Source organism: Delphinapterus leucas, chromosome 8 (assembly GCF_059928025.1).
Source record: "Delphinapterus leucas isolate spDelLeu-1000000601 "Yukka" chromosome 8, BTC_Dleu_Yukka2, whole genome shotgun sequence".
In the NCBI taxonomy this organism is placed as follows: domain Eukaryota; kingdom Metazoa; phylum Chordata; class Mammalia; order Artiodactyla; family Monodontidae; genus Delphinapterus; species Delphinapterus leucas.
The window spans coordinates 96,487,029-96,511,781 of NC_143136.1; the positions used below are offsets into that span (position 1 = coordinate 96,487,029).

Below are 24,753 nucleotides of genomic sequence, written 5' to 3' on the forward strand. Positions count from 1 at the left end.
CAAACAAACAAAAAAAAACGGACAGACAGAACCCTAGGACAAATTGTAAAAGCAAAGCTATACAGACGACATCACAGAAAGAAGCATACACATACACACTCAGGAAAAGAGAAAAAGGAAAAATATATATATTAAAAAAAGGAATAGAGCAACCAAATCGATAAACAAATCTACCAATGATAATAAGCTTTAAATACTAAACTAAGATAAACATAAAACCAGAAACAAATTAGATTCAGAAAGCAAACCCCAAGTCTATAGTTGCCCCTAAAGTCCACCACCTCAATTTTGGGGTGATTCGTTGTCTATTCAGGTATTTCACAGATGCAGGGTACATCAAGTTGATTGAGGAGATTTAATCTGCTGTGCCTGAGGCTGCTGCGAGAGATTTCCCTTTCTCTTCTTTGTTCGCACAGCTCCTGGGGTTCAGCTTTGGATTTGGCCCCGCCTCTGCGTGTAGGTCGCCTGAGGGCGTCTGTTCTTCGCCCAGACAGGAGGGGGTTAAAGGATCCGCTGATTCGGGGGCTCTGGCTCACTCAGGCCGGGGGGAGAGAGGGGTGCGGATGCGGGGCGGGCCTGCGGCGGCAGAGGCCGGCATGATGTTGCACCAGCCGGAGGTGCCGTGTGGTCTCCCGGGGAAGTTGTTCCTGGATCACGGGACCCTGGCAGTGGCGGGCTGCACAGGCTACAGTGAGGGGAGGTGTGGAGAGTGACCTGTGCTTGCACACAGGCTTTTTGGTGGCTGCGGAAGCAGCCTTAGCGTGTCATGTCTGTCTGTGGTGTCCGTGCTGATAGCTGCGACTCGAGCCTGTCTCTGGAGCTCATGTAGGCGGTGCTCTGAATCCCCTCTCCTCGCACACCCCGAAACAATGGTCTCCTGCCTCTTTGGCAGCTCCAGACTTTTTCTCGGACTCCCTCCCGGCTAGCCGTGCCTCACTAGCCCCTTTCAGGCTGTGTTCACGCAGCCAACCCCAGTCCTCTCCCTGCGCTCCGACTGAAGCCCGAGCCTCAGCCCCGCCCGCCCCGGCCGGTGAGTAGAGAAGCCTCTCGGGCTGGTGAGTGCCGGTCAGCACCGATCCTCTGTGCGGGAATCTCTGCGCTCTGCCCTCTGCACCCCTGTGGCTGCGCTCTCCGGCCCCAAAGCTCCCCCGCCACCCACGGTCTCCGCCCGCGAAGGGACTTCCTAGTGTGTGGAAACCTTTCCTCCTTCACAGCTCCCTCCCACTGGTGCAGGTCCCGTCCCTATTCTTCTGTCTCTGTTTATTCTTTTTTCTTTTGCCCTACCCAGGTACGTGGGGAGTTTCTTGCCTTTTGGGAGCTCTGAGGTCTTCTGCCAGCGTTCAGTAGGTGTTCTGTAGGAGTTGTTCCACTTGTAGATGTATTTTGATGTATTTGTGGGGAGGAAGGTGATCTCCATGTCTTACTCCTCCGCCATCTTGAAGGTCCCTCCCTAGGTGCTATTTTTTAAAAGCTTGCTTTACAGTCCCAAGTTAGTGTTTAATTACAGTGATCCCAAATCTTGAAAGAGAACTAGAAGGACCTCTTTATTTCAAAATTGTGTTGGTAACTTTGCCGATTTCAAGTTTCTTACCATGGAAATGAAAGTCTGTTGAGTGAACAAACCTTAAAGAATCAAAGCTGTAAAAATACAGTCATAACCTGGATATTTGTCCCAGCCTGAGGATCTGCACATTAAACTTGCTGAGCCTGAACCTGGGCTGAACTTACACCTGCTGCAGAAGTGAACACACCTGTACATTGTATGTGGACTTGCCCAGGCCTGATTTCATAAAGAGCTATCACCTGCCTAGTCAGTTGCACATTCTTATAAAGAAATGGAATCTTATCTTGAAATCTGTAGGAAACAGATTAACACCTGTTTGTCTGTACAGATTAACATGGGTCAAGTTTCTGTGTAGTCTCCAGTGTTTTATATATCTATACATACACATATATACTTATATATGTGTACATATATGTTGACGTTTTTACTTCATATCTTATTTTCAAAAAATAAGTTAAATAATTTCAGGACTTCCAAAGTACTTTTGTGAACACAGTTTGAAAACCTGTTTTTTTTTTCCCACTTACGCTATTCTTTTCTCAGTAGATTTTTTAAGTGCTTAAAGGTTAAGAATCATATTTTTCGTGCTTCTGTATTTGCAAATGATCTTAGTTTAATGGTAAATATAAAGAAGCCTCTCACCATTGATAATCCAGTTTAGCCCACATGGTTGCCAACCAGCTGTTTTTAATACAGAGATTTCTGCAGCATTGTGGTTAGAATTAAAAAGTGTGATGGAATGATGTCACCCGATTCTGCGGCACGGTATCTTGATGTATGTACAAAAGTGGATGAAATTTTATTTTCATGTGATAGGCTCTTGACATTTCTTTTTCCCTTGAAAACAAGAGCCAATTGTGAGGCTCAAATTAATACTTCTCAACTTCCAAAGAGCTGCCAGAGACAAGGTTGAGTGAGGAACCTCCAGCAAGCAGGGAGGGAAGACAAGATAACATTTTATGTCTGCCTCAAGGCTATAGTACAAATCCTGGAGTGTTAGAAAGGGGACTATAGGGCCCTTAAGAGCCATGTTATTAGTGAGCCAAAGGAACTAAATGGTTTCAGCTTAGAATTCTGAAATCGTTATCATTTCAGTATTTTGTGATATTTTCTTTTCCCTTAATTGAATGGTTGCATGTCCAGTGACTTTGATGATCTTATTATAGGAGCTAAGCTGTTCACAAGTCAAGGTATCAAGGTTGACTTATTTTTCCCCAGTTTAGAGCACAGCTGAATTTCATGCTGCATATAAAAATGGATTAACCACATGACTCCATCTACCGTTTTTATGGGCTCGGTCACTTCTCCAACAGAGCAGAGGACATGTGCATTCAGTGGTGGTGACTCAATGACTTGTCCCACCAAGATTCATTAAAATTATCTACTGTGTTTACTAATATAAGCCCCACTCAGAATTTGTTTAGCAAAACCTTCTCTACCTCAGCCCTGGAAAGAATGCAGAAAGAGTAGGGAGGTTCCAAACTTCTCAACCTTAAACTCTTGCTTATTTTTCAGTGGAGATTATTGAAAACAACAATTCTTTCTTGCTTCAGGAAAAACTGTCAGAGGAAGAGAGAAAACACAAGGAAGCTTTGGAAGACCGTCACATGGTGGTAGATGAGGATTCAAGGAGTGAAGGCAGCAGTGCAGATGAGGGGAAAGAAAAGACCAAATTGCTGTTAGAAAGATTGAAGGCTCTAGAGGTAAGAAATGGAACCATTTTTACACGTTTACGGAAAAATAACTGTGTTCTGCTTCTTGTATTGGCCCCACTTTTGAGTAAATATAATTCTTCCTTTCTTAGTTCTCCCGGACTAATAGGATCTAGTGGCTCCCATTGGGACGCCTTTGTCAATGATGAGCACAGGGTTAAAATTTGTGACCCTGAAAGAGTCTTGGCCTAGTGAGTATGATTGTACTGCCTTAAAAAAGTGCATAGATCAGTAATTCATTTCACTTTCAGTTTGACCCTCAAACTGGATCAGTTTCCCTAAAATTGCAAGTTCCTTGAGGGAAGGGCTATGTGATATTTCGCTTTGTTTCCCAATGCCTAATGATCAAATAAGTGAACGAATAAACAAAATATTGAATACTACGTAAGGGCAATTGTAAGAAAAATAATTTTAAGCAGTAGAGCTATTTCTTCAAAAAACAAAAAAGCTTGTGCAGAAGTGCACCATGTAAGACATATAAAAATAGAGGTGAAGCTGAGCTAAGGGGTGCTTTAAGGAGGGTTTTCAACCACTGTAGTCCTCCAAAACAGTTGAAAACTCTGGTCTATTACTTAGTGGCATTTGACATCACTTAGAGTGTTAATTCCTGAATACTTATAGCAGTCCTCAAAGAGCATTTCAGTTATTAGTTCACATGCTGAAAGATCTAGCAAAGATGCCTTTTTCCATGAGTTGGCTTACCTACTTGCAATAAATGTTCTGTTTGCATATAGAACTGGGACGTAATCATTTTTAAGCAAGGACTATGGTAAGCCCACCTTTTCTTAAACTAGGCACAAGGGACCATCAGCCAGTCTCTAAAAATATAGTTCTTCCATAGTGTCTATAGAATCCTGAAACTTCCTGCAGTAATGTGAAGAAATAAGACCTCGAGATATCTTGTTTTCTGCAGTTGGTTTCTGCAATCCTGACCCTAACCCTAACCTACCACCTTGTCTGTAGGTGCATGCCATTTTTACTTAATTTCCTCAGCAATAGTGAAGCAAAATAAATAAGATTATGCACTTTGGAGTTGAATCTCAGTTCAATTCTTTTCTAGTTTTGAAACCTTAGGCAAATTAATTAGGCTCTCTGTGTGTCTGTTTCCTCAAATGCAAAACTGGGGATGATAATAGTAACTTTCCTTCCAGAGAAGTATCGAGGGTTAAGTGAGTTAATATTTGTGCAGCAGTGCCTGGCATATGGTCTTTTCTATCCTCCTACTCCAAGGCTCCTGCCTTTCCTTACATGATTTTCCCCCCATTTATCTGAATGCAATGATTAATATAAGAAGTATGAATGAAAAACTTCAGGTGCTCTACACAGGAGTGACTTAAGTGCATTATGTCACATATGGGGCAGAAGAGAGGTCAATTTAGGGAACCGCTGATGGTTCCTTTTCTGCAAAGGGCCAGGAATCACCCCTGTTTCCCCAAAGGTTCTCACACTTTTATCATTTTTAATATAATCACCACGAAAAGTGGGAAAGCCTTCTCAAGGGAAACCGAGGTGGTTGTCTGAGAGTTTTGAGAACTCATGGCTTTGTCTTGAGGTTGAATTAACCGGATTTAATAGTAGGAAGGAGTGGTTATTACAATTCATTTCCCTAGAACCGTAAACTTAAATTGTTAGTTTTGTTGATGATTGCGGTGCACATTGCTTTTAGTTCATCTAATTGTCACTGAGACAACTTTGTGAAGGACATTTTATTTAATCAAGCTAAAAGTATTTTAAAAATACCTTTGGCACCAAATGTTTCTTAAACCCTCACTGAGTAAATGAGAAGCACCATTTTTTTTTCCTTTCACAGAGATCTTTACACTTCAGGCAACAACTCTCGCCTCCAGCATCATTTGGCTGCAATAGATGATATCTCTAAATGCCATGAAGCCCGGCAATTTTAATTTACAAACATATTTTATTTCCTAAAGTAATGTCCTCTAGTCACAGTGTCATATCTTGTTCTGTAAAATTCTTTGCTCAATAGTAAATGAACTCTCTCTTTGCTCCCAAATCTCACTATTGTCTACTTAAACAGATAATAAAAAGAAATCTATCACATATAGACATACCCCACATACACACACACTCATGCATCATCTGATTTTCATATGAATTTCATTTTACTTTATTTGATTTTTTTTAGTTTACTATTTGTGTTTGTATAGAATCCTTTGCGTAAGTTAGCAATCACTGTGAGAAGACAGAGGGCTGCTTTTGACAGATCGTAATCTCAGCTGGTCACAGACCCCCTACATAGATTTATACACTTTAACAAAATGCTCTTTTGCAAGATTGCAGGTGAATTAACCATAATGCTTCAAAATTATTTTGAATTTTGAATGTCATACAGCAAGATTTTAGAAAAACAAAACTATTTTCCATCCGTGTATTTTTGAAACAACATATTTGTGTACCTTAATCCCTTGGCCCCTGGTGTGGTGGGAGCAGAGAGGGATGGTTGTCAGGGTGATGGAAAACAGATTTCCTGAATTCCTGCTCCACAAACAGGTCCCAAGAAGGTGCAGAAAAGAAGCGACACAAATTTACTTTTAATATTATGTTCTTGATGAATATCACTATGTTATTCAAAACCAGCCTAGGGAGGAATGGATTGGGAGTTTGAGATTAGCAGTTGCAAACTATCATATATAGAATGGATAAACAACAAGGTCCTACTGTAGAGCACAGGGAACTATATTCAATATCCTGTGATAAACCATAATGGAAAAGACTGTGTGTGTGTGTGTGTGTGTGTGTGTGTGTAACTGAATCACTTTGCCGTACAGAAATTAACACAACACTGTAAATCATTTGTACATGAATAAAATAAATTTTATTTTTTTAATATCTTTATTGGAGTATAATTGCCTTACAATGTTGTGTTAGTTTCTGTAGTACAACAAAGTGAATCAGCTATACGTATACATATATCCCCATATCCCCTCCCTCTTGACGCTCCCTCCCACCCTCCCTATTTTAACCCTCTAGGTGGTCACAAAGCACGGAGCTCATCTCCCTGTGCTATGCGGCTTCTTCCCACTACCTGTCGGTTTTACATTTGGTAGTGTATATATGTCCATGCCACTCTCACTTCGTCCCAGCTTACCCTTCCTCCACTGTGTGCTCAAGTCCGTTCTCTACGTCCGCATTTTTACTCCTGCCCTGCCACTAGGTTCATCAGTACCGTTTTTTAGATTCCATATGTGTGTTAGCATGTGGTATTTGTTTTTCTCTTTCTGACTTACTTCACTCTGTATGACAGACCCTAGGTCCATCCACCTCATTACAAATAATTCAATTTCGTTCCTTTTATGGCTGAGTAATATTCCATTGTATGTATGTGCACCATCTTCTTTATCCATTCATCTGTCGATGTACATTTAGGTTATTTCCATGTCCTAGAAATTGTAAATAGTGCTTCAGTGAACATTGTGGTATATGCATCTTCTTTAATTATGGTTTTCTCAAGGTATATGCCCAGTAGTGGGATTGTTCTATTTTTAGTTTTTTAAGGAACCTCCATACTGTTCTCCATAGTGGGTGTATCAATTTACATTACAACCAGCAGTGCAGGAGGATTCCCTTTTCTCCACACCCTCTCCGGCATTTATTGTTTGTAGATTTTTTGATGATGCCCATTCTGACCAGTGTGAGGGGATACCTCATTGTAGTTTTGATTTGCATTTCTCTAATGATTAGTGATGTTGAGCATTCTTTCATGTGTTTGCTGGAAATCTATATATCTTCTTTGGAGAAATGTCTCTTTAGGTCTTCCGCCCATTTTTGGATTGTGTTGTTTGTTTTTTGATATTGAGCTACATGAGCTGCTTGTATATTTTGGAGATTAATCCTTTGTCAGTTGCTTCATTTGCAAATATATTCTCCCATTCTAAGGGTCGTCTTTTGGTCTTGCTTATGGTTTCCTTTGCTGTGCAAAAGCTTTTAAGTTTCATTAGGTCCCATTTGTTTACTTTTGTTTTTATTTGCATTTCTCTAGGAGGTGGGTCAAAAAGGATCTTGCTGTGATTTATGTCATACAGTGTTCTGCCTATGTTTTCCTCTAAGATTTTGATAGTGTCTGGCCTTACATTTAGGCCTTTAATCCATTTTGAGTTTATTTTTGTGTATGGTTGTAGGGAGTGTTCTAATTTCATTCTTTTACATGTAGCTGTCCAGTTTTCCCAGCACCACTTATTGAAGAGGCTGTCTTTTCTCCACTGTATATTCTTGCCTCCACTATCAAAGATAAGGTGACCATATGTATGTGGGTTTATCTCTGGGCTTTGTATCCTGTTCCATTGATCTATATTTCTGTTTTTGTGCCAGTACCATACTGTCTTGATTACTGTTGCTTTGTAGTATAGTCTGAAGTCAGGGAGCCTGATTCCTCCAGCTCTGTTTTTCTTTCTCAAGATTGCTTTGGCTATTTGGGGTCTTTTGTGTTTCCATACAAATTGTGAAATTTTTTGTTTTAGTTCTGTGAAAAATGCCATTGCTAATTTGATAGGGATTGCATTGAATCTGTAGATTGCTTTGGGTAGTATTCATTTTCACAATGTTGATTCTTCCAATCCAAGAACATGGTATATCTTTCCATCTGTTTATATCGTCTTTGATTTCTTTCATCACTGTCTTATAGTTTTCTGCATACAGGTCTTTTGCCTCCTTAGGTAGGTTTATTCCTAGGTATTTTACTCATTTTGTTGCAGTGGTAAATGGGAGTGTTTCCTTGATATCTCTTTCTGATTTTTCATTGTTAGTATATAGGAATGCAAGAGATTTCTATGCATTACTTTTGTATCTTGCTACTTTACCAAATTCGTTGATTAGGTCTAGTAGTTTTCTGGCGGCATCTTGAGGATTTTCTATGTATAGTATCATGTCATCTGCAAGCAGTGGCAGTTTTACTTCTTCTTTTCCAATTTGGATTCCTTTTATTTCTTTTTCTTCTCTGATTGCTGTGGCTAAAACTTCCAAAACTATGTTGAATAATAGTGGTGAGACTGGGCACCCTTGTCTTGTTCCTGATCGTAGAGGAAATGCTTTCAGTTTTTCACCAATGAGAATGACGTTGGCTGTGGGTTTGTCATATGTGCTTTTATTATGTTTAGTAAGTTCCCTCTATGCCTACTTTCTGGAGAGTTTTTATCATAAATGGGTGTTGAAGTCTGGTAAAAGCTTCTTCTGCATCTATTGAGATTATCATATGGTTTTTATCCTTCAGTTTGTTAATGTGGTGTATCACACAGACTGATTTGCATATATTGAAGAATCCTTGCATTCTTGGGATAAACCCCACTTGATCATGGTGTATGATCCTTTTAATGTGCTGTTGGATTCTGTTTGCTAGTATTTTGTTGAGGATTTTTGCATCTATGTTAATCAGTGATATTGGCCTATAGTTTTCTTTTTTGTGTGACATCTTTGTCTGGTTTTGGTATCAGGGTGATGGTGGCCTCGTAGAATGATTTTGGGAGTGTTCCTCCCTCTGCTATATTTTGGAAGAATTTGAGAAGGATCGATGTTAGCTCTTCTCTAAATATTTGACAGAGTTCGCCTGTGAAGCCATCCGGCCCTGGGCTTTTGTTTGTTGGAAGATTTTTAATCACAGTTTCAATTTCAGTGCTTGTGATTCATCTCTTCTTGTTTCTATTTCTTCCTGGTTCAGTCTTGGAAGGTTGTACTTTTCTAAGAATATGTCCAGTTCTTCCAGGTTTTCCGTTTTATTGGCATATAGCTGCTTGTAATAATCTCTCGTGATCCTTTCTATTTCTGTGGTGTAAGTTGTTACTTCTCCTTTTTCGTTTCTAATTCTGTTGATTTGAATCTTCTCCCTTTTTTTCCTGATGAGTTTGGCTAATGGTTTGTCAATTTTGTTTATCTTCTCAAAGAACCAGCTTTTAGTTTTATTGATCTTTGATATTTTTTCCTTTACTTCTTTTTCATTAATTTCTCATCTCATCTTTGTGATTTCTTTCCTTCTGCTAACTTTGAGCTTTTTTCTTTTTGTTCTTCTTTCTCTAATTGCATTAGGTGTAAGGCTAGGTTGTTTATTTGAGATGATTCTTATTTCTTGAGGTAGGATTGTATTGCTATAAACTTCCCTCTTAGAACTGCTTTTGCTACATCCCATACGTTATAGGTTTTGGGTCGTTGTATTTTCATTGTCACTTGTTTCTAGGTATTTTTTGATTTCCTCTTTGATTTTTTCAGTGATCGCTTGGTTGTTTAATAGCATATTGTTTAGCTTCCATGTGTTTGTATTTTTTACAGTTTTCTTTTCTGTAATTGATATCTAGTCTCATAGTGTTGTGGTTGGAAAAGATACTTGATAAGATTTCAGTTTTCTTAAATTTACCAAAGCTTGATTTTTCACTGAAGATATGATCTATCCTGGAGAATGGTCCGTGTGCACTTGAAAGGAAAGTGTATTCTGTTGTTTTTGGATGGAATGTCCCATAAATATCAATTAAGTCCATCTAGTCTAATGTGTCATTTAAAGCTTGTGTTTCCTCAGTTATTTTCTGTTTGGATGATCTGTCCATTGGTGAAAGTGCGGTGTTCAAGTCTCCTACTATGATTGTGTTACTGTCAATTTCCCCTTTTATGGCTGTTAGCATTTTCCTTATGTATTGAGGTGCTCCTCTGTTGGGTGCATAGATATTTACTATTGTTATATCTTCTTCTTGGATCAAACCCTTGATCATTATGTATCCTTGTCTCTTGTAATAGTCTTTATTTTAAAGTCTGTTTTGTCTGAGTATTGCTACTCCAGCTTTCTTTTGATTTCCATTTGCATGGAATATCTTCTTCCATCCCCTCACTTTCAGTCTGTATGTGTCCCTAGGTCTGAAGTGGGTCTCTTTTAAGCAGCATATATACGGGTCTTGGTGTTGTATCCATTCAGCCAGTCTGTGTATTTTGCTTGGGGCACTTCATCCGTTTACATTTAAGGTAATTATTGATATGTGTGTTCCTATTACCATATTCTTAATTGTTTTGCATTTGTTTTTGTAAGTCCTTTCCTTCTCTTGTGTTTCCTGCCTAGAGAAGTTCCTTTAGCATTTCTTGTAAAGCTGGTTTGGTGGTGCTGAATTCTCTTAGCTTTTGCTTGTCTGTAAAGGTTTTAATTTCTCCATCGAATCTGAATGAGATCCTTGCCAGGCAGAGTAATATTGGTTGTAGGATTTCCCCTTTCATTACCTTAAATATATCTTGCACTCCCTTCTGGCCTGTAGAATTTGTGCTGAAAGATCAGCTGTTAACCTTATGGGGATTCCCTGGTATGTTATTTGTTGCTTTTCCCTTGCCACTTTTAATATTTTTTCTTTGTGTTTACTCTTTGTTAGTTTGATTAATATGTGTCTCGGAGTGTTTCTCCTTGGATTTATCCTGTATGGGGCTCTCTGCACTTCCTGGACTTGATTGACTATTTCCTTTCCCATGTTGGGGAAGTTTTCAACTATAATCCCTTCATATATTTTCTCAGACCCTTTCTTTTTTTCTTCTTCTTCTGGGACGCTTATAATTTGAATGTTGGTGCACGTAATGCTGTCCCAGAGGTCTCTGAAACTGTCGTCCATTCTTTTGATTCTTTTTTCTTTATTCTGCTCTGCAACAGTTATCTCCACCATTCGATCTTCCATCTCACTTATCCGTTCTCCTGCCTCAGTTACTCTGCTACTGATTCCTTTTAGAGTATTTTTAATTTCAGTTATTGTTTTGTTCATTACTGTTTGTTTGCTCTTCATTCTTCTAGTTTCTTGTTAAACGTTTCTTGTCTTTTCTCCATTCCATTTCCAAGATTTTGGATTATCCTTACTATCATTACTCTGAATTCTTTTTCAGGTAGTTTGCCTATTTCTTCTTCATTTATTCTGTCTTATGGGTTTTTATCTTGCTCTTTTGCATGTAGGATATTTCTCTGTCTTCTCATTTTGTCTAATTTACACTATTTGAGGTCTCCTTTCCCTAGGGTGCAGGGTTTTAGTTCCTTTTGCTTCTGTTCTCTGCCCCCAGTGGTGGGGTTGGTCCAGTGTCTTGTGTAGGCTTCCTGATGGGAGGGACCGGTGCTTGTGTTCTCGTTGGTGGAGCTGAGTGTTTTCCCTCTGATGAGCAGGGCCATGTCAGGTGATGTGTTTTGGGGTGTCTGTGCGCTTAGTATGATATTAGGAAGTCTGTGTGCTGATGGGTGGGTTTGTGTTCCTGACTTGTTTGCTGTTTGGTGTGAGGCGTCTGGCACTGGGAGCTGCTGGCAGGTGGGTGGAGCCAGGTCTTGGATTCAGATAGAGGCCTCCATGAGAGCTCTTGGCGATTAAACTTCTCTGGGGCCGGGGATTCTCTAGTGGTCCAGCATCCTGGACTTGGTGCACCCAGTCCAGAGCCTCAGGCCCGACTTGTGTCAAGGGACCAAGACCCCGCAAGTCACTTGTCCTGGCAATAAAGGGGATTAAAAAAAAAAGGCTAACAAAACCCCTGACAAATGGTAAAAAGTAAAATCAAACAAACAGAAACAGAAACAAGGAAACACGCACTCACACAAAAGAAGCAAAAACAGAACCGAATAAAACAAAAAGCAAGAGAACAACCAGAGAAACAAAGGAACCCAAAGAACAAAATCAAACAATTAAAACGAAAGCTGACAAAAACCCAAAAACAAAACCAAAGCAGAGTGCCAACTGGAGAATGAAGCAAAGAAACAAAACAAACTGCCAGAAATGTTATAAAAAAAAAAAAGAAAAAGAGAGAAAGGGGAAAGAACACAGAATAACAGCAAAGCAACGTAGAAACAGAACTACAAAAAATAAAAAAAGAAAGCATATTAAAGGAAAAAATCAAAACCCTGAAGAAATGGTAAATCAAACAAACACAACCAGAAACAAGGAAACACACACACATAAAAGAAACAAAAGCAGAGCCAAATAAAAGAAAAAGTAAAAGAAGGACTAGACAAATAGTAGACCTCAAAAGTGAAATCAAACAATTAGGATTGAAACTAACAAAAACACACAACCTAAGAACAAAAGAAAAGCAGTGTGCCAGCTGAAGAATAAAGCAAGGAAGCAGAACAACCAATAAAAATGATTTAAAAAATAAGAATAATAAAATAACATAAAAAGGGAAAAAACACAGGACAGCAGAAAGGCAAAGTAGAAATGGAAACAAATATATATATACAGAGATATATATTTATATGTAAAAAAATAGGAAGAAAAAAATAAGGGAAAAGAACACAGAACAACAGAAAAGCAAAGTAAAAATAGAAATGTATAAAAAAAAAAAATGTTATAAAATGCAGAGATCCCAAAAGACTTAAAAAAAAACAAAAAAACTGGAATGACAAAGAAAGAAAGAAACCAAAATATATATATATATAGAACCAACAACAGAATGAATCAAAACATAATAAAATTAATAGTAATAATTATGTTTCCCTGGGGTCTACACTGTAAGTGTCCTTGCACACGCCATGAGCCACAGCCCTCCTCCGCCTCCCCAGGAGGCCCTCCTCTGCCCCTGGGCTGGTCTCGGGACCTGCTCTGGGCCCTGTGGTGACCCCTCAGACTCTGATCTGGCCCAGTTCCTGCGTGTGCTGCCCCCAAAGTCCACAGCTGCCAGAGCTAGACTGTTTTCATTTGTGGGGACACTCATTGTCTACTCAGGTATTCCGTAGACACAGGGTCTACCTAGCTGATCGTGGGGATTTAATATTCAGCTTGTACAGCTGATGGAAAGATTTTCAATCTTCTTCCTTAGTCACCCCATCCCTGGGGTTCAGCTTTGATTTTATCCCCACCTCTGCGTGTGGTCCCCCCACAGGAGTCTGGTCCTGAGGCTGCCTTGGAGCTCTTGGGTCTGCCCCAGTGAGGACAGGGCGCAGAGGTGGTATGACTGCTTGGATCCCAGGAGCCCTGGCAGCGCCACATGCGTAGGGAAGCCAGCAGCCACGGCCGCAAGAGATATGTCCCTAATGAGGGCCTTTTCTGGTGTTCGGCATAAGGCACATGAGGGCCAGCCCTGGCTGGGGTTTTTCTGATGCCTGGCAGCAGGTGCACGAGGGTCAACCCTGAAAGGGCTTTTTTTTTTTTTTTTTTTTTTGCCCTGTAGCCGGCACATTAGGGCCACCTCTGAGAGAGCTTTTTTTTATTGCTCGGCAGCTGGCACAGGAGAGCCAGCCCTAAGCGGGCTTCTTTTATTGTCATCGGCAGGTGCCGGGCACGTGGGGAGATAGAGATTACAATAGCGGCTCCTCCCCCTGCATGTGGCTCAGCAGTAACGCCCTGCTTCCATGGCAGTCCAGTCTTCCTCTGTAGCATTCCCTGCTGCGGATTTCCTCCCTCCTGTCCCCTTGGTCCGTCTCCCCACAGCCAACAGCAGTTCTAGCTCTGGGCCTGTTCTCTAATCCCCATGCACCAGCTCCCCGCTCCCTTGCACACCTGTGAACGCTCGTCCCCGTCCAGGGCATGTAGGTCCACGGTATGGACCATCTGTGTATTTCTCCCTCTGTCCTGTCTGCCACAGATTGGCCGCTTCACCGTCTTCTGACAGCCTCAAATTCTTCCCTTCTGTCCAGGTCAATTTCCCAGTCAGAGAGGGGGTTTCCTTGAACTCATGAATCTCTCCTCTGCTTCAGCTCCCCCTGCACCAGGGTGCGGGTCCCATCCTGCTTCCTCTCCTCCTTCTCCCTTCTTTTTTTCCTTTCTACTGAGTTATGCAGGGATCTTTATAGTCCTTTCTGTTGTCCAAGGCCTTCTGCTAGTTTTCAGCCGGTGTTCTTTGAGAATTGTTGCGTCTGTCAATGTATTCCTGCTGCATCCGTGGAGAGAGATGAACTCCACATCCACCTACTCCTCCACCATCTTGAATCTTCAATAAAATAAATTTTTTTAAAAAACAGCTTAGATTATAGCTGAGCGGTCCCTGACTTTGAGAATTAAATATATGTTGTCAAAGCATCAGATCCCCCAACCTGAGGAAAGTCTAGGGCTCCCATCCCCACCACCAATCCCACCCCAGTGTCGTTCCCTCCTGTGGTCATTCCTGGGGCTGAGTTCCTACCCCACTCAACTTTCAATCCCCCTTTCTTCTCCTTTCAGAAACAATCTCATGTGAAACAGAATCCACTTTCCCTACTCTTCCCAGAATCCAACCCCACAAAGGATATGTGGTCATGAATAATATCCCCAAGGCTAAGGGCTTTGCGTTTGGCCTTTAGATGGCTCTGCCTGCAAGTCCTTCAGCTGCTGGGCATTCCTTATTAGCCCCTTCTCCTCAATCCCCAGCCTCCTGCCATAGAGCGTAGCTGGTGCTTTCCTGCTCACTGCCTCTCCACAGCCTTGCTTCTTGCCATTTTACTACATAGAGCTTTATCGGTCCCTACACCCCATTCATGGTCTCATTCCACACCATTCCCTGGCTCATTAAGGTATTTTGCTAAATAAGACATTTACCTTCCAAAAAAAAACCTCCTGGGCCAGCAGTTCAAACTAACAATTTCATATACACATGCATTTCACACATTTTCTTTCTCCTCTTAGCAGTGGTTTTCTCAGTGCCTTTGTTTTAGCAATTGTAAGTCACTCCTGAAAAGGAGTAGGACACTTAGCCTCACCGTCCAGCAGCTGCTTCCCCTGGGCGTAAATTATAGTTTTTGTTTAGGGTCCTGACGTCTGGTGGAGAAACCATTTGGTATATTTTATGTCTGTGCCGTAAGCACCACGTGGGCGATCAGGATGCTGCTTGTTTTCTGTAACTCTTAAGTGCTAGGTGTGTTGTATTCTGTTTTTTAGAAAAGTTTAGACTTCCCTGGCTGCTGTCTCAGAGACTGCTTTCTCAAAATAGAGCTCACCATTTTCGACGGCACAGCGTCACCATGTCACAGGCCCTTGTGTCACAGATCACTCCTTTTTTCCCACCCCATCCCAGACCATTGACTTAAAGGATCTTCCCAGACTTGACCTTCACAGTCCATTGATTGGACTTTGTGCCTTCCCTGTTCTCTACTCCTGGGCTTTGGCCTCAAGCCCCAGGTTTGCTCTTGGCATGCTCCTTGAAATACATGATCGCTTGTCTCTAGACCCCCTCCCCACACACCAAGCAGGCCTTTCTCTCCATGCATTAAGCCAGGGGTCCCCAACCCCCGGGCCGAGGACAGGCATCAGTCCGTGGCCTGTTAGGAACTGGGCCACACAGCAGGAGGTGAGCGGCCGGCGAGCTTCATCTGCCGCTCTGCATCACTCACGTTACCACCTGAACCATTCCCCACCCCGGCCCAGCCCCCGTCTGTGGAAAAATTGTCTTCCATGAAACTGGTCCCCGGTGCCAAAAAAGTTGGGGACCGCTGCATTAACCAACTTCACACCTGACTAGAAATCAAGCTGGACATCCCTTTGCTCACTCAAAACTCCCATCACATCTCTGATTCCCAGACTCTAGCCAGGAGGAGTACTGGCCTGAGACCACCTGGGCGTTCTGAGCCTCCAGGTACTTTCTAAAACCTTAGCTACAGACTCAAGGTCAGAAGAACTTGGCTTTTTATAGGAAAGATTTAATTTATGCAGAAAAAAATATGGCACTTAAATGTGTTAAAGTGAAAAACGGCTTTCTCGACTCAGTTATACTTTCCATGAAAATAGGACAATTAAACTGCTAATGATAAGCATTCTTGTTAATTGGTAACTCCTGTTTAAAATGAAGTCGTTTAGGGCTTCCCTGGTGGCGCAGTGTTTGAGAATCTGTGTGCCAGTGCAGGGGACACGGGTCTGAGCCCTGGTCTGGGAAGATCCCACATGCCGCGGAGCAACTAGGCCCGTAAGCCACAACTACTGAGCCTGTGCGTCTGGAGCCTGTGCTCCGCAACAAGAGAGGCCGCGATAGTGAGAGGCCCGCGCGCCGCGATGAAGAGTGGCCCCCGCTTGCCACAACTAGAGAAAGGCCTCGCACAGAAACAAAGACCCAACACAGCCCAAAAGTAAATAAATAAATAAATAAAATGAAGTAGTTTAAAATAGTATTTCTCAAATCTGGCTGCGCATCACAATTATATGTTGAATTTGTAGTCAATATATATCTATTGAATGCCTTCTACGGACCAAATGCTGTTCTAGACACTGGGATTTGATCAGTTTTTATGGTCCTCAACCCCAGAGAATGAGACAGATGTACATACTTAAATAAAATAAATAAGCAAAAAAGAAATGAATAGACAAATCAGACCCTCTGAATAAGAAAATAACGAGGTGATACAGTAGTAGAGGGCTTGGGGATGGAAACAGGAGAGGTACTTACCTACAATGGCTTCTCAAATTGGGCCATGTGGAGGTGATACAAATAATAAGAAGGAGACATGGAACTTCTCTGGTAGCGCAGTGGTTAAGAATCCGCCTGCCAATGCAGGGGACACGGGTTCGAGCCCTGGTTCAGGAAGATCCCGCATGCCGCGGAGCAACTAAGCCCTTGTGCCACAACTACAGAGCCTGCGCTCTACAGCCCGTGAGCCACAACTACTGAACCTTCATGCTACAACTGCTGAAGCCCGCACACCTCGAGCCGGTGGTCCACAACAAGAGAAGCCACCGCAATGAGAAGCCTGCGCACAGCAACGAAGAGCAGCCCCTGCTCGCTGCAGCTAGAGAAAGCCGCACGCAGCAACGAAAACCTAACACAGCCAAAAATAAATAAATAAATTTATTTTTTAAAAAAGGAGTACTGACCCCTAATTTCTTAAGAATTATCCCACACAGTCCAGCTCATTCCTTTACTGTGTATGTTTATTCAAGTTTATCTAATGCCTCAAAAAGGAAACCTCAGCTCTTTAAGGCTGGTATGCCATTTGTAATAATGTTTTCTGTCATTTCATAGGCAATTCCCCATACCCAACTCCTACTTTAAAAAGAGGCAGTTTTACTAATTTTAGAAAATAAATACTCAAGCATTAAAAAAAAAAAAAAGAAAAGGAAAAAAAAAAAGGAGACAGCTGTGTGAGGATCTGCAAGAAGAACAATAAGAAACAGCAAGTGTGAAAGCCCAGAGATGGTAGAAAGCTTGGCCATTTAGAGAAACAGATGTCAGAACTTTGTCCTGGGGAAATGAGGTCTAAGGTTTGAAAACCGCAAGGAAATTGAGTTCAGAGAGGTAGACAGAGGCTAGACCCTGTAAAGCCTTCTAGGTCACAGTCACAGTAAAGACTTTGAACATAATGATACATGTAAAGGGAAGCCAGGAAAGATTTTTAACTAGGGAAGTAGCGTGATCTGACTTGTGCTTTAGAAAGACAATTCTTGCTAGTTTGAGGGCTAATAGTGGGACAGAGGTAGAGACAGGAAAACCAGGTAGGAGGTTGTTTCAGATTCCTGACAAAACATGCCATTAGACCTATCTAGGGTAGGTACATAGGACTACCAGGGCATAAAAACAATAAAACTATATAATATCCTTGAACTAATGGGGAATAACAACGATGACATTCACACATAAACACATATATACACATGTACAAACACACACACACTATTTTAATCTTCATAACAACCCTGTGGAGTGAGGCAGATAGGATTATTATCATCCCCATTTTACAGATTAGGAAACTAAGCCCCAGACAAGTTGGGTAACTTGGCTAAGGTCACGTTAAGTGTGAGAGTCAGAATTTGACTTCCAGTTGTATGGTTTCACTGTGCTATGCTGGCAAGAAATGGTCAAGGAAGAACATATTTTAGAAGTAAAACCTGTTGGAATTACTGAAGGATTGGATGTGGACTATAAGAGAAAATGAGAAATAAGGGTGACTTTTAGGTTTTTGACCTTAGCAGCTGAATATAGGGTTGTTCCAAATTTCTGAGAGAGGCAAAGCTAGGAGGAGAGGTGACTTGGGGGAAGGAATGTAGAATCACCAATCTGTTGTGTCCACGTTGAGTTGAGATGCTTATTAAACATTCAAGTGATCGTGTTCGATAGGCAGTTGGATATCCAAAGCCAAGGTCAGGGCTAGAGATACGGCTTTGAGAGTCATCAGCATGTAGATGACATTCTATGTTGTAGGATTTAATAAGGTCGTATCAGAAGTACGTGTAAAGGTGGACCTTAAGGAGGCAGAAGGCAGAGCCCTGGGGCGCCCCTTTCTTGGAGGTCCAGCAGAGGAAGAGGAGCTTGCAAGTGAGGCTGGGAAGCATCAGCTAGTCTGTTAGGAGGAAAATTAGAAAGATGAGGGGTCACGGAAGCCTAAAGAAGGAGGTGCTCCAAGGGCAGCCTTGTTGAATGCTGAGGAGATAATAGCAAGAGGAAACGGAAATCCTCGCTAGCTCTGGTGAGGGATGGGTTATAGCTAAAAGCTTGACAACAACAGTTTCTGATTGAGTGGGTAGGAAGGTAAGGACATGGAGACATCATGGAGACAGACAGCTCTTCTAAGTTTTCCTGTGAGGTGCAGCCAACATGGGGAAGAGTCATAGCTGAAGAGAGACATCATAGAAGAGGAGCTCTTGGAAAAAGACAGGTGACATTAGGGCATGCTGGTGCGCCCGTGGGAACCATCCAGTGGAAAGGGTGAAATCCACCATGCAGGAGGGAGAAGTATAAATATAACAGTGAAATCTGCAAGCAGACAAGAGGGATGAAACCTATGCAGAAACAGAGCTTCTGAAGTCAGGTGCCTAGGAGACAACTCAGGAAATTCCAAGTCTTTTAAGTCTAAGATGGGAACTAAACATCTGTGCTTTGACAAAACGCCGAGGGTGATTCGGATGCACAGACAGATTTGAGAACCACCGATACAGCTCTTCGAGTGATACTGAAAGCTCTTCAAACACCTTAGGTCCAGTTCAGTACCAAACCCAATACAATTTCACTGGTCTCAACCACTTTTTAATCTAACCTGTCTTTGCGCCCCCAGTCATGAGTAGAACTTTCCCTGAATCTTCAAACCTAGGTGCAGAAGCCCTTCCCACGTGTGCCCAATGCCAGAGAACTTTTGAGCCTGAGGAAAGTTTATAATCAAAAGTGCTCAGAAGTGACTTCTAGCCTGCCCTTTGATGGCTCCCGTGCCATGGCTGTGGGTTTGAAATGCCCAGGTTTGGCCTTGACCCTCTGCTGATAAGAGAAACAGTCTGTTGCATAGCACTCCTGATTGGCTTCAAGTTCTTACCTTCCTCTTCCTTTCAGTTTTATCCTCTCCTATCCTCAGACAATATAAAAAGAAAATTTAAAGGTTATAAAGCAGCATGCCGGTGGTTGTCTGAGTAGAAATCCCTGTTTCCTTCTAATCTATAGATTCTATGACAGCTTGCTGACAGGTAGCTCCAGACATTCCTGTCTTAAGGTACCGGGTGTATCTCTTTCTCCTGATGAATTTGTCTCCGACTGTGGATCACTTAGCAACAATCACTGAGTTAGGATTAGAGACAAAAACTCCTCTTTGGTAAATGGGCTTGAAGTTTAAAAAAAAAAAACCCCTTCCTATGCCAGTATGTAACTTTGTACTAGTAAATTTCTGATTATAAAGGTAGTCAATAGACACATTATAGAAAATTAGGAAAATATAAGGAAATGGATAAATTGTAATTACACCAATCAGAAATATCTGCTAATAACATTTTAGTGCATATATTTTCAGTCTTTTTTTTTCTGCTCTACTTAATCATATTAGGAAATCATAATGTCGCCTTATACAGATAGTAGCTTGCTCTTTGGTGTAATGTATCAAAAATATTCCCCATGTTATTCAGTGATCCTTAAAATATGATTTGATGGCCATGTAGAAATTTATCAAATGGATGCTGCGTATCATTTATTTAATCACTTTCTGTTGGCTACTTAGGTTGTTGATACTTTTTCATTATTATAATGTGGTGATGAGTGTCCTGGTATGTAAGCCTTTATACACACATATTTTAATAGAATATTTACAGCATGACTATTCTTCTGAAGAAGTTATACAGCTATGCAGATAGATTTCTTCATGTCCATTTAAGTGAAGCAGTGGCTCTCCAAAATTAAGAATCCCAGAAATGGCTGTGATGGGGCAACACAGCTAGGGAGAAGCACCCAACCCACCCTCCATGGAGCCACCACGTTGCTCAGCATAGGATACAGTGATAGGAGGGTCCGTGGGTCACTGAAACAGTTTTGGAGATCTAATTTCTTGGGAAAACGACAACGCGGGCAATCCTGCTATTCTTTCAAGGTACTCTATTTGTGATCACCCTTCCAACTGTAAGTCATAGAGTCCCTACTCAGACTGACTTAACAACAGAAAGACTGTAACTAGTAACCGAGGTGTAACCGTGGATGAAGGCGTGGATGAGTGCCGGGGGCCAGACCATGTCAGGGAGCTTTTCCCTTCTCCCAGTCTTGCTGTGCTGTAAGTTGGCTTCATTCTTGGGCAGGCCCTCTCCATGTGCTGGCGAAGATGGCAACCAGAAGCTTCCGGGCTTGGCTCCCACTGCATCAGCAAAAACCCTGAAAGGTTGTTTCTCTCTCCCGGTCGTTCCGTCCAAGCTCCTAGCTTCCAGAGGAGGATGTCATTGGCACGTGCTCCCATATTGGACATTGGAGGGTGGAACACCACAACTGACATCATTTCCACGATTTGGCAAAGTTCTTGGGTTTTAATTGTTTAAATGTCAGAATTGCTTAAATACCACTGAGAAAGATAGGTTGCTACTTAGATACTGTCTTTTTCTTCTCTGGTGTCTTCTCTTTTTTCTCGTTCCCTCTCTCTGTCTCTCTGTTTCTGTCTCTCTCTCCCTCTCTGCCTCTCTCTGTCTCTGTCTGTCTGTCTCTTCCCCACTCCTTCTCTCCCTACTTTGACATCTCTAGGCCTGGGCTGCTACTGGATGCTGGAGTTACAAAGATGCATGGAACACTTTCTCTGCCCTTGAGACACACTGTTGGAAGGAAGACAAAAATATACTCATTTGATTAATAAAAATAATAAACATTAACATTTTTAAAAATTAAAAAAATTATGTCCAAGTGTCAATGGAACACTGAGATAGAAGTACCTAACTGGATTCTTTTGGGAGAAGGCCAGCAGATAATGTGCCATTTAAACTGAGTTTTTGAGGCATTGTGAACATTTTCTAGGCAAACAGTTTGAGGAAAGGCAGAGGGAGTTGCCTGGATAAAAGCAGCAAAGCCTGAAACAGCATCAAGCAGCCATTAGGACACAGGCCTGCCCAGAGCCCAGGGTACATTCTTCCAGAAATCAGATTGAAAGGCTGGGCCTGTCCTGGCATTGCCAGTGTGTGGAGATACCCATCTATCCAACACATGTGTATTAAGAGCTAACAGTGTTTATTTTTTAAATTCATGGAATGTCTAATCAAACCTCCGATCTGTTTAGAGACAGTCTTAACTAACAGCCCCTTGAATTTCCCCAGTGCCCTGGAGCTACAGCTCCTCATGTGGCTCAGCCCATCTTTAGAGCATAAAATAATACAGCCAAACAAACACTCCGAGTGAGGCTGCAAACAGGCTTGGGCCAAGAAGAGAATATTTATGACTTTATGACCGACTCCTTTGGAGTGTAGAAAAAAATATGTGCCTTCCAGAAATTAAAGTTGTACCGATCACCAAAGCCTTTGATCGGCGCGCGTTGTCTTGCTGCTGTCTCTTCACTATTGATGTGAGGAAACGGAGCTTGTCTGCAATTTAAGTTTCCCAATAATAGGCATCTGGGCTGTCCTCTTACCTTGGGTTTTCGGTAGCATCTGCATCGCTGTTTTAGAGCAGCCCTTTTGGCCTTCCAACTCCTGGAAGCTTGTTCAATCAAGACATAACCTTTTACCAGTTATGACTAACTGCTGAAGGGAAAGAAAAAATCCTCAGTGTCGGGCAGCAGGCTACAGTGTTCAGGGACCTGTGAGTGGAAGCTTGTTATAAACGCCTCAGGTGTTAGAAAAAGCCAATAATGTCAAGAATTAATCTGCATGAATATGCTACTTTGCCCTGCTCAGATTTGTGGGGGAGCTTGTAAGAAAACCCCAGATCTTAGAGAAAGCCGATGCATCAAGGCCTAATCTCCATAAATATTCTAAAAGCTCTCAAAGAAGAAAAATGAACCATTGGGCCGACATTAATTGTGCCCAGAGATAATTAGAACGAAGTGTTGTTAATTGTGTGCTGCTTTAATGTTAGTAGCCATGGCCTTGTTTTTTTTTTCATGGAGGGTATAAATTTTGATGTCGGAAACTAAAAGCTGGTTGGCTTGATTAATCAAAAGGCCTCCGTTTGCTTAGTTACAGCCAATTAGGCATTTTAATCCTCACTCTGCAAAGTATGACGAAGCCTGGCGTGTCCTGAGTAGAATTGGAAAACAAAACCCCAAATCTTGGTTCTTTTTTCATAGTGGGTATCTGAGTTGTCCTAGATGTAACTCTTCTCAGTAACTTACCTAAGTGTCATGAATAAAAAGTATAAGCTCTGCTTCAAAAAGCAGTTTGATTGATGAACAGTCCCAGTTACAGAACCACAGCATTCTATAAACTCTAATAGTTTGCCAGGAGAAAATGTTACACGGCCTTGGCGGAAAAAAAATAGTGGTTCCAGAAAAATGCCCTTGTTATATAGATATTGCCTTTATGTGCTGAGTCAGTAATACAGTCACCCTAAATCTATGAAGTGTTATAAGAAATCCACTTACTCTGATATCTGATGACAGCCTTTTGAGGGTGACCTAATTCATTAGCATTCAAATCAGCCCCAACCCTAGGGCCTCTCTACCTTGGGAGTGGGAAATACACAGTCTTACTTTATAACCAAAGCAGTGTGACCAAGTACTCTGATGGTTCAGGGATTTTAAGATTTGAACATGGGAGGAGAGATTACAAACCATCCTGGGTGTAAAAACTCTCTACCGTATTGGTTTGGGTAATTCGTCTTATTTCAGAACCATCTAAAACATCTTTGCTTTTATTTGTGAATTTAACTTTCTAAATATAAGTCCCTCAGCATCATGCTCAATTGCATTCCTGGCTTTCGAACTGGAACCCATTAGTTAGTCACCCAGGGTAGGCTCGACCTCTTCAGTGTTCAATGTTGCTAGGTATTCAACTAATATAGGGGTGTGGAGCTCTTCTGGAAAGTAAGTTTCTGCTGTGCTTTTAAAGAAGATACAGCTTTTAAAATGCATCTGTTGTTTGTTTTGAACAGACCATACCTCAACATAGCAAAGAAAAAAGGAAATGCTTTCAAAATCACAGCAAGGAACACGACCTGTTTGGAAATTTTGGATCTCTTTTCTCAAGGCAGAGTCTTTTCCTTTACTTTTGTCTCATTGGTAGTCATATCCACGGGAGCTTTCTTAGAAACAGGAAAAGCACCTTTTCCCGTGACATCATTATTGGTTTTTGCTTTTTATGTGCCTAGGGCCAAAGTCAAATTGGTTTTGGTAATCTCATAAAATACTCGTAAAATACCAAGATGACCGTGAATTCATTTAGAGGAGACTGCCTCCCATATAGTGTAGTAACTTGGGGGAAAGAACGCTAAGTAATTCCAGCTTGAAATGAGAAGCAACCACAGGCAAACAGAGTATGATGTGAAGAAGCCTTTAAGTCCACATGATAAAATGCATTCCTCAGAAACCCAAGTAGCCAAAATTCTCCCTGCAGTCTAGTTTTATGAGGGAGACAAATAAAACAAACAGGATTTTCTCCCCCAAAAGCAGAGTCTGCGTACTTCTGAGATGAATGTAAATTCTTGAGCGCAGACCCCATTTCTGGTCTTTCCCAGTGCTCAGTGTTGAAAATCTGATCCCAAGGGCCTCATGGCAAAGGCAAAAGCGCTTCATGGATCATCAGAAAGAATCTAAACCATGCTCATTATCAAGTAATTATTATAATAGATTTAATAAGTATCTATTGACTATAATAATAATATTATAATTATAATAATTGTATAATAATTATATAATACTGCAACCTCTTGTTGCCAGACAGACGTAAATTTGGTAAATTCACTGGCAATACATTTTGGGGGGAAAATATAAAAAGAGACTCATCTGATAATCTTATGTAGCTCTTCAACTAGCTCAGCTCACAATTCCCAAAAAGGAAATTTTCAAAAGTATTTCTAGTAAGGGGCACTCTAGGAGTAAATATTTAATGAATAGATTAAAGTTTGGTCTGTTAAAAAACTATGAATTTCTTTATCCCACATTTACCTAGTGTGAAGTTTTTCAAAGAGCTAGAGAAGAATTCTTTGTTCTTCCTCCTCTGCCGTCACCCCAGCACCCTTACATTCTCCTTCACTGACTGCAGACAAGCGGGCAGACAGACAGACACACACACCCCACATTATGCTGTATGCATCGCACACACCCACCCCCCGCCCCAGGCTGCAGGACCATCTGAGAGTGGACATGCTTTTAGTGAGTCACACAGGTGACTTGAGGACCCTGAGACATTGTGCTTCCAGACTTCCGTGCTGCTACCTTTATCACTGATCCTCATATTTCACTTCCTCACCAATTTCTTTGCA

The 24,753-nt window shown here is 41.5% G+C and overlaps 1 protein-coding gene across 1 annotated transcript in view; it reads left to right on the forward strand.

The window, feature by feature from the left end:
* The window catches only part of NCKAP5 (NCK associated protein 5), an 870,988-nt gene that overhangs the window by 610,709 nt on the left and 235,526 nt on the right, over positions 1–24,753 (forward strand). The window contains exon 6 of the mRNA XM_022590669.3: positions 3,118–3,267. Within this exon, the coding sequence (XP_022446377.2) occupies positions 3,118–3,267 (150 nt within the window). The remainder of the gene's footprint in view (positions 1–3,117; positions 3,268–24,753) is intronic.